A 10,381-nucleotide genomic window follows, 5' to 3' on the forward strand; every position below is an offset into this window, starting at 1 on the left:
AGCTAACGTCACGGAGTCATGCGACCAATGGCGTGAGAGTACGGTTTTTTCTATTTCTTAGGAAAACGGTTGACCACCAAACGTTTTAATGACAATATTCGTGACCACCAAACGATTCCGCGTCGATTGAGCCCTATCGAAGTCAATTTGGGTGATAAATACAATTGTTCCGACTACGGTATTATGCGCATACGGTTTTTTTGATTTTCTGGGAAAACGGTTGACCACCAAACGTTTTACCGGTGATATTCGTGACCACCAAACGATTCCGTGTCGAATGAGCTATAAAAAAGTTAAATTGGGTGAAAAATAAAAATTGTCCGGCTAACTTCACACCGGAAATTTCATTTTTATTTTACAGGAAAACGACTAACCACCAAACGATCGGACTAGACTACCAAAGACCACCAAACGACCACCAATCGATTCCAATTAATGAAAGTTCGATACGTTGAAGTTGTCCGGCCAACTTCATAGAGGTTACTGCCGCGTATATTGGAACGGATTTACAGTGCTGCCAGTACTGCGAGTGAATAGCGAAACGCACCCAATGTATGTATATACATACACTATAGATCTTTAGTTGACAGCGAATATCGAAACGTAGCCATAATATAAATGATGTAAACGCATGTGAATCAAACGTTTGATGCGTACCAGCTTGATTCGTATTAAACTTAGGTACGACTGTAAACTAGCACTATTTATATAATTCTCTTTTCTCTATTTATCAAAGATTTATGAAAGTTATATACAGGTCTAGTTTGCACCGATCAGTTGATACGTGTATTAAATAGTAAATAGTAAATAAGTCTGATTATTGGCTGATCAGTTCAAATATACTATTTGATACGGGTATCAAGAGATCGGTGTAAAAAGTAGGCCACATTTCCGTTGTCCAACGTTACATTGACCATCATTGACTAGCTATTTATAAAGTAATAACGTTGGCAACATGGAAATAACTTGTACGGAAAAATGGGACAGGATGCATTTTTCTGTACATACGAGATTTCTATTCGAGAAATTTATCCGAGTTGCCTGTGTATACACACGATTCGAGTTCTAGTAACTTTTTCTCGGACCGATTTCTAGTATCGTGTACACAAACCTTGTAACCTCGTGTATACAGGCAACTCGGATGAATTTCTCGAATAGAAATCTCGTACAGAAAAATGCATTCTGTCCCATTTTTCCGTACAAGTTATCGATTCAATTCCATGTTGCCAACGTTATTACTTTATAAATAGCTTAGTCAATGATGGTCAAATGTAACGTTGGACAACGGAAATGTATATAACTTTTATAAATCTTTGATAAATAGAGAAAAGAGAATTATATATATATATATATATATATATATATATATATATATTCCACGGGCCCATCAGGCTCATACTCAGCTCTCGACCCCACATTTTTCGACTATATAACGCTATCTAGAATCATCAAAGTACAACTACTTCTATTCGAGGACTTGGACCGATTTCTAGCATCGTGTATACAAGGCTTTAGAACCGATTCATCTGAAAAGGGAAAAAAGATATCTGTGTGTTCTCATAAATGTTTTACACATATAAAAGTATTTATATACACGGAACCAATAATTATTTTTTATATTTTGTAATCATAAACCTATTCGAGCATATAATTAGGTAAATAAAAAGGTATATTTTAAATATTATAAACATTTGATTCTGAAGTGCACCATTCTTGCACTTGATCATATGTTCATATAGAGTACATTTAATTACTCAATGCAAAATTTTAAAAATTAAAAAATAAGATTTATTAGAATAGCTAGTTCATAAAATATACATATTTATCTTATCATTTTATTAAAAAAATATATATATATGTGTATATATATATATATATATATATATATATATATATATATATATTAAACACAGATATAGATTAAATATAGATATTTCTAAATAAATACATATATATATATATATATATATATACAGAAAATATCTTATAAAAAATCTGTATATCAATATATGTACATATACTCAATATAGATGGAAATATGAGTTTTGGACTCTGTTATGTTATGATCGTTATGAATTATGCACTATTGGAATTATATTAAGTCACACATTCTGCTAATCTGTTCTACGTTCTCTTGACATACAAACTTTATTTTATTACAATATAATGTTAATGACATTTAATCATACTTTTCTAAAAAAGGATTAATAATCTCTGCTGTATTTTTCGCATGTGTTAGGTGAAGATGATGCGTTGCTGATAAAGTCTCGAAATGTACTTTGTCATTAGCAGCTTTCAATATTTCCAATGCTCTATAAAAATTTTCTTTTTCCTCACCATAGAAATTATTGTCTCCTTTTATTATTAAATATGGACACGTTATAAGATTTGCATATTCTTCTAGTTGATCTCGTGAAAACATACTATGGACGGGTATAACTCGCAATCTAGGATCCCTGTTGATAACGTACGTTCCATCTTCTTTTTGCGTGGTACCTCTAGTCATAAGAATGTTATATGACGATTTATCCAAATTTAGGAATCCTGCAGACGATTTCTTTATAATTTCGCTTTGCGAGTAACTAGGTTGAACATTACTTTCCTCTATCTTGAAAAATGCATCAACCGCATTTCCAAATCCGGTAGCATGCATGCTTGTATTAACAGATGGAAATTTGAAAAAGTCCAAAGCTACAACATACTGCAGCTCTTTTGGAAAACTTGCGGCATACCAATATATCGTCATAGCACTTAAGGAATGTGCCATTACTTTTATTCTTTCCCATCCAAAGTATCTTTTAATTCTTTTAATTAATAAGAAGTATATCAATTCAGTATACATAAATCCTGGTGGTAACCATGAAGACAGTCCATGTCCAGGTAAATCGATGGCCAGAACTGGTGTATTTTTTATAATAAGAGGTGCTATGTTATCAAATGATGCGGCATTATCTTGCCAGCCATGCATAGCCAGAATAGGTTGTTTATCTTGTGATCCCCATAACTTGCCTAAAATAAAACTTATGTTTGTAGTTGCAAAAGTCAAATTTGTATTTGCAGAAAAGCTGTATGTACGAACCGGCCACCTTGCCCCAAGGTACTGGGATTTCTATTTCCTTAACTTCATGTTGTACGGATTGCGATTTACTGTACAACGCTTTCATTAACTTTGTACACAAGCTTGGTCTCAAACTATGATTTACAAATCGTGTAAACATGCTAAAATACATATATATCTTTAAAATACATATATCTTTGGCACACAACTATAAACTCCGTCCAACGAGAGATGATGGTTGGATCGAATGAAAACTCGTTTCGCGCAGGTCTCCACCAGAGAGAAGGATGAGAGGCGCAATGATGGCGATTTTCTTGGGACGCTTTTGCTAGGCCGTACAGTAGCGCCACACATCCACTTTCAGGAATTGAAACTACTGACAATGAGTCACATCCACTTTTCAATACTGTCGATCAATTTGGTTCATGTCCGTGCTATATACATCCATTTTTCGATATTGTCGGTGTTGTCAGTCTTTGGTGGTTCGTGTCCGTGCTAATGGTTCATGTCCGAACTACTCAGTTGGAGGGGATTACCTATGGCCACGGCGGCCGCGCACGGCACGCACACACACCAACGTAAGCCCCTCTGTCCGTGTACGCTCGGCGCTCGGCAAGCTTCGAGGTAGTTCGAGCGGGGAGAAAAGGACAGACATACGATCTGCTGTCTCCTTCTATGACATAGCTGCTTAGCACGCTTTAGCCGGCTATTGCCATGCATTTCGGATATCGCGTCTTGTGTTTCACCGAGCGCCGAGTCTCATCGAGTTGGCAAATTGACGATGTATTATTACGTTACATTTATGTTTACATTTACGAATTTTAATTTCTATGTTTATAAATATTTATTTAATTATATTTACAATTTGTGTATTTGACATTTATAAATATAAAAATTGCAAATATAATTAAATAAGTATTAATAAACATAAAAATTATTATAGGTATAATGTAGGTATAAATAGAAATCCCCATTCTTGGCCAATTTTTATCTGAAAAAAAGTCCTACATTAAAAACATTAACTTTAGCATAGTATAGCATAATATTTATATTTAATATTTAAATGCATAATAATAATTAAATATTAACGATCGAGAAAAAAATTGTAGTTTATAGTGTTCTTTTTACTCTTATTAAATTTTGTTGAGTAGTATGCAGAAAGGATTTAACACAGCCAGATTACAGTTCACAAAAAGATTTCAGTTTATTATGTGCGCTGAGCTTACTTGTTACAGCGAGTTTCTAAGAAGAATACAACTTAGCATGTACTTTATATTGTAAAGCGAGGTCTACGCTGCCTACCGACGGGGTGGGTGCGGGGGAGGGGGGGGCCGAAGGCCCCCCTCGCACCTCCCCATGTGTGTGTGTGTGTGTGCATCCCACGCATAATTAAACTAATGAAACTCCCAGCGTGAGACCTAACTGCTTGAATCGAGATGCTTGGTTATTCTGCACGATTGATTCATTTAAAATTGGCGCAGTTTTACATGCGCGTGCGACCACTGAGCATGCGCATGTGGCCGCAGGGCACGTTCAGTGTTGCTACATGTCGTCGGTATGACAGAAATCATAACCTGATTTCTGTCAACTTTAACGATTAATATCTCGCGTCGCGGGGCAGAGCGACACTTTTTTCTGCCAGATTCGGTCGTTTCGTGCAAAAACGCGTCGAATGAGCCTAAATTCATCGTTTTTTGTGCTGCTGTAGCTAAACTGAAGAATTACCATTAAATATTTAAAAACTCGGTAATTAGCCGAAATATAGATTTTTTAGTTATTCATGTTAAAAGAAGAAGGCGCTAGTGTTCCCGAAGGTCCATCTGCAATCAGAATTAATATGAACGTTTTAAAAATTATTTTATACTGAAATAAATAAATATACAGGCTAATAAGCCTGTAGCTATAAGCGATAGTTACTAATTAAGTTTGTCACTCATATTTCCATCTTGCAGAGGACCTCCGTAACGAGATCAAAGATGTACACCAGCTGTGCAGGGTGAAGAGGTTATCTCAAACGCCCTTAATTGGGCCACAGCCCAATTAAGAGCGACTCAAATGTCATTACCGCTAAGTACTTCTTGCCATTTGAGTCAGCATGTTAGAGCTAGTCACTACGGATTGTGGTGACACAGCACTGGACTGCCTGCAGAAGTTAATCGCATATAGTCATTTCACTAGCAATGTGCCTGAGCCAACGGAGCCTTTGCGGTTGCTTCACCGGTCCACAGACCGATGAGAGTGTGCAGCTGCAGATTATTAAAGCTCTGCTGACTGTAATGACAAGCCAGCATGTGGAGGTATACGAGGGTACGGTACTGTTAACAATTCGTACTGTTTACAACATTTACTTGTCGTCGCGCAACCTGGTGAATCAAACAACAGCCTGTGCGACTCTCACGCAGATGATCAACGTGATCTTCGCGCGAATGGAGACTCAGGCGGAGGAAGAGAACGTGAGGCTTGATGGGGAACATCAGCAGGAGGGTTCTGTCATAGCAAACGGCAAAACTGAAGCTGAGCTAAGTCTTAGTTAGCTAAGTCTAACTAGCTCATCTAACATCTTCATGAAACTTTACGTTGCGTGCGTCTATTTAATGACGATGGATGTAGAAAGCTCTTCAAATCACTTCGAGAGGATTATCAAAAGCGATCTCCTTATATCGCATATTTAATCAGATGTCGTCAGGGATTGCTGTCGACATTAGCTCACTTAGATAGGTACTGTTTATATATAAATATCATCTTTGTATGTAATGCATAAGTAAATGTAAGATGTTTAAATGTAAGATGTTAACCGTTTAATAATAATATTTTTCAGATTATGCGTGCGAGTTAAGTGCGATCGGGATGCTATCAATAATCATCTTGTATCCGTTTGTGTGAGGGTATTTTTGAAAAAAAAGAAGGCTTTCCTCCTGCGTTTCTGCGAAGAGTTTAAAAAGCTTACGCTAGCTGACGAGAAACAGGATCTCATGGATAATTGTCTAGGGAAGGTCCATGTGGAAATGGACAACGATCCGATTTGGCAATGTACATGAATATAATTATTTATCTCGCAATTGATTTTAGCGGAGTGTTCAGAGACGTCTGAACTTACTTCTTACTTTCAGCGGCAAGCGCCAACCAGTTAGATTTGGCGAGAGTCGTGGTGGAAAGAACCGTCATGGCACGGATATACCACAATGCGCTCTATCTAAATGAAGATGGAGATGTATATAGGGACCAGCTTTTTCACGGTCACATCAATAAGTTGGCAAAGGTCGTAACTCCAAATCACAGGGATACGCATTTCAAAAGTTTATCATTACGAATGCCCCTGGTCATGGGCCCAGGCTGAATTGGCTGTGATATCGGCGTATAAGATTCCTAGGGATAAGTTGCAGTGTGTATTTCATTGCGCGACTACCATCATGAATCTCTTCTCCATGGCGTCGGAAAGAGGTATACCTGCTGCCGACGATCTGACTCCCGTGCTGGTCTATGTCATAATCAAGATATGCGATTGAAAAGAGAATTGTGATTTTAGCAAAAAGAGTGATTGTTAACGTGTGCTTAATTTCAGACTAATCCGCCGTCGTTGTATCGACTGTTCAATATGTAGACAGCTTTTACGGGAATCGATTGGAGGGAGAGGAACAATATTGGTGGACGCAGTTCTGCGCCGCGATCGAGTTAAGACAATGGATTAACAGTTTCTCAAGAGTATCACGATAAATAAGATTAGATTCGATGCTGGTGATAATGTAGAAATGTATCATAATCATAATTTGACGATTTCATAAAGAAGAAGACCAATATCTTGTGTAAAGCTAGCTGAACAGTTTTATGCTGCCAGTATCAATTAAAATTCTTAAATAGCCTCTTAAATAGTCTAACTGTTAGTTCTTTCGCACATTATTATGTAACATTAGCAAAGACTGAATCAGATTATACGTAAAGTGTGGCTTTATCTTTATTTGTAACTCTATTGTATAATTTCACAGGACATCGAAAAAAAAAGAAACGTTTAGATATTCTATAATTTATGTACAATACAGAACTTATAGAGAATTCATAACCATTTAGCAGGCTAAACTCTGTTGGCGTACTCTTTCTACATGCGCACCTTCCTCAAGAGCCGAGACTCGAACTAGATCCGTGAAAAATATCGCCAATTTCATAGAGCTTTTGTACAGTTTTACTCTAGGAATATCGCGAGAGAAAGAAAGACTTCGGAGATTTTTATCTGAATCGATCGACATAAAGAGAGCATAGTAAAGAAGCTATTAGCTTTCGAGAATTTGAACGCATAATACTTTGTTATAATACTATGAGCGAATTAGTTTACGTCACTCTGTCAAGTTTTAATATCGATATCGGTAGTTTAATAATAATACATTTAAAAGCGCTCAATTTAAAATAAGTAGGGCAATCCTAATAAACGACTGTAAAAAAAATTCAAGGTGGAACGCAATGGACAATCCGGTTGCTCTGACATGCTAACTTAAATGGCAAAAAGTACTTCTCAGCGGTAATGACATTTGAGTCTTTTAATTGGGTTGGGCGTTTGAGATGACCTGCTCTTCACCCTGCACAGCTGGTACATCTTTACAAACTTAATTAGCAACTATCCCTTATAGCTACAGGCTTATTAGCCTGTATATTTATTTATTTCAGTATAAAATAATTTTTAAAACGTTCATATTAATTCTGATTGCAGACGGACCTTCGGGAACACTAGCGCCTTCTTCTTTTAACATGAATAACTAAAAATCTAATTACCGAGTTTATAAATATTTAATTAAAATTATCTGGGTGACTCACAAACCTTTTTAATCACACTTCATAACTCTTCATACAAAATACAAACGATTCCGTATAAAAACTTTTATTAATTTATGTATTTCGGCTAAATGCATGGTGTAAAAATAATTAATTAATTACAATTAAACGAATGACTCACAAACCTTTTCAATTGCACTTCAAAAGTCTTCATACGAAATACAAACGATTTCATATGGTAGATTCTTTCCCGGACATTCATTTCCGGTCAAATACATACGAATAATCTAGCAGCTACAATTTTGTAGTTTATAGCGAATTCGGACGCTTGCACTAGTGCACACTGAGTGCGCACTAAGGCTTGTTCTTAATCAATTGTTATATTTACAGATCATCTTAAATACTTATTAGTCTGCAAAATGATTTGTACAGCCACAGATTAATAGACAGATAGCCAAAGGTCCGGGTTGAGACGAGACCAGCATTTCTCACTGGTTTCAGCGCCATACCGTGTAGCGGCCAATGCAGTAACTACGTTCTTAAGATAATGCGGGTCATTTTCGGACGAAGTCGCTAACAGTCGAAAAGTCGCATTGTTAAGGCTATTTTCTGTAACTCTTATAACTACACTTTCGTTATCATCGTTATATTATCGTTGTGCAGATATAATATATGATAAAAAAGCTGCGCAACGACAATATAATGATAACGAATTGTTGTTAATAGTTATAGAATCAGAGCACTGATCTCTAAGCCGAGAACTCCGCGTGACGTGTTAGAGAAGTTATATTACAATCAAAATTAAGTATGTTAATTGTTAGGACTTTTAGCCCTTAGAAATTTGTTATGTCAATTGTAGTTAAAAAGATATTGATGATTAACATAGAGTCTATTGCATCAAAGTTGCGACTTACATAGACCATTATATAATTAAGAAACTATGAAATTTTTCTTGTTACTCAAACTCAAGAGTTTTTCAGGTTGCTAAATATTAATCTGATGTTAAATTTAGTTGATAAATTCAAAATGTCGGTGCCATATAGCGGCGGCCGGATATCAAAAGTAAAAATTCTATCATTTTTATTTTTAATATCCGCTATTTTTAATTAACTTTGCCATCCGATTAATATTGCGGTTATTTAAAAAAAAACCCTTAACTTTAAATACATAATTAAAAAATAATTCATAAATTCTGAATGGTATATGTATATAGTTGCAACTTTTTGACGCAATAGATTCTGTGTTAATCTCGATGTTAATAATCATGCATCAATTATATATTTTTAATTATAAATAACATAAGAAATTTCTTTTAAGAACAAATAAAGGATAAATATTTTAATTCGCGATGCTTCTTTAATAAACTTATTCTATTAATTATATTTATTATTTATACTATGTAGGAAAGTTTCATGTTTGTATATCAATTAAAATTTCAAATAAACTTTTATGTAATTCCCCTGGTAATTTCATAAAATTAATATTTTCATCAAATTAAACTGCCAAATACGGTCAGGCTGAATTTTGTTCACCTATATAGTAACAATTTTTCGTGTGAATTTTAAAACTATATTCTTTTGCTTCGTCAACTACACGCGCCGTACTTTTAATCTTGAAACGCAGTCTGAAACTGAAACGTACAATTACATAATTAAATTGATAATCAATTTAACAATACCGATACTATACCCATCTCCACACACACCGCAAAGAATGTTACAAAAATATTTTTAATTTATAGTTTATAAAATTATTGATTATAATTTTTATTTTTCTTTAAATTTTAATTAATATCTAATATTTTAAATTTCAGTTTATAAAATTAATTTTTATTTTATTATTAATTTCTTAAATTTTAATTTATTAATTTAATCAAGAAATATATTTTTCACGTATCGACTGATATCTTTCGGGAGGTCGTATCTTACACAATTCGAGGTCGATTTTACACAATTTCCGGTTTTTCTGCTTAAACGCTCAGTCAGGCAACCCCGAAGCTAAGTGTCTACATCGTATGTGTGAAGCTAGCGTCTCATTTTGCGGAAACTCACAAATTATTGAGAGTTCTGACTTCCTTTTCAATAGTTCTAGAGTTCCTGATAGTTTAAACAAATAGTTCTGGCCATTAAAACAAAAAAACACGTCAGTACAAACTGAGACGCTAGGTTCACGCAGCGTCTCACTCTGTCCTACACAAGTTCCACCACTGTATCTCATCAGATTTTGCGAGATTTTTAGTTTTATAACAGTTCTATAAAGAGTTTTGCCATATAAAAGCAAAAAAATTAATTATAATGTACTAAAAAAAAAATTATAATGTAACGAGTATAAGACGCATTTACGGGTATATGGGTGAGACGCTGTAGGAAATGCCGGAGTTCTGGCTTATATAAAATATTTTTCGTATAGTTCTAAGTATATTGAAGCAATTTCTAAAGAGTTCCGGGCATTGGCAATGTTGTATAATTTTTAAATAAATTAATAACGCTCGAAAATCAGGAATTTATCGAGCGTCTCACCCATATACCCGTAAATGCGTCTTTCTCAAACGATAAAAATTAT

At 35.0% G+C, this 10,381-nt stretch overlaps 2 protein-coding genes across 5 annotated transcripts; one reads left to right on the forward strand and one right to left on the reverse strand.

The window, feature by feature from the left end:
* Positions 1–2,129: 2,129 nt before the first annotated feature.
* On the reverse strand, positions 2,130–3,585 carry LOC112458667 (probable serine hydrolase). The gene is made up of 2 exons (XM_025022416.1): positions 3,080–3,585; positions 2,130–3,009 (listed from the first exon to the last, which is right to left on the reverse strand). Exons 1-2 carry the CDS (start codon positions 3,228–3,230, stop codon positions 2,180–2,182), a joined length of 981 nt encoding a protein of 326 aa, XP_024878184.1. The 5' UTR covers positions 3,231–3,585; the 3' UTR covers positions 2,130–2,179.
* Positions 3,586–4,655: 1,070 nt separating this feature from the next.
* On the forward strand, positions 4,656–7,772 carry LOC112458669 (brefeldin A-inhibited guanine nucleotide-exchange protein 1-like). 4 transcript variants are annotated; one of them, XR_003041232.1, is made up of 6 exons: positions 4,879–5,365; positions 5,461–5,776; positions 5,877–6,088; positions 6,169–6,499; positions 6,621–7,637; positions 7,758–7,772. XR_003041232.1 is itself a non-coding variant. In XM_025022417.1 (3 exons), exon 2 carries the CDS (start codon positions 5,239–5,241, stop codon positions 5,590–5,592), a length of 354 nt encoding a protein of 117 aa, XP_024878185.1. In that variant the 5' UTR covers positions 4,656–4,804; positions 5,011–5,238; the 3' UTR covers positions 5,593–5,776; positions 5,877–5,952. The 4 variants fall into 4 exon arrangements, 3 of the variants coding, with proteins under 3 accessions (XP_024878185.1, XP_024878186.1, XP_024878187.1); XM_025022417.1 differs by lacking the exons at positions 6,169–6,499; positions 6,621–7,637; positions 7,758–7,772 and adding an exon at positions 4,656–4,804 and having other exon boundaries at positions 5,011–5,776; positions 5,877–5,952; XM_025022418.1 differs by lacking the exons at positions 6,169–6,499; positions 6,621–7,637; positions 7,758–7,772 and adding an exon at positions 4,856–4,872 and having other exon boundaries at positions 5,011–5,776; positions 5,877–5,952.
* The last annotated feature ends 2,609 nt before the right edge of the window (positions 7,773–10,381 follow it).

Source organism: Temnothorax curvispinosus, unplaced genomic scaffold (genome assembly GCF_003070985.1).
Source record: "Temnothorax curvispinosus isolate PA1 unplaced genomic scaffold, ASM307098v1 QBEX01009081.1, whole genome shotgun sequence".
Classification (NCBI taxonomy): domain Eukaryota; kingdom Metazoa; phylum Arthropoda; class Insecta; order Hymenoptera; family Formicidae; genus Temnothorax; species Temnothorax curvispinosus.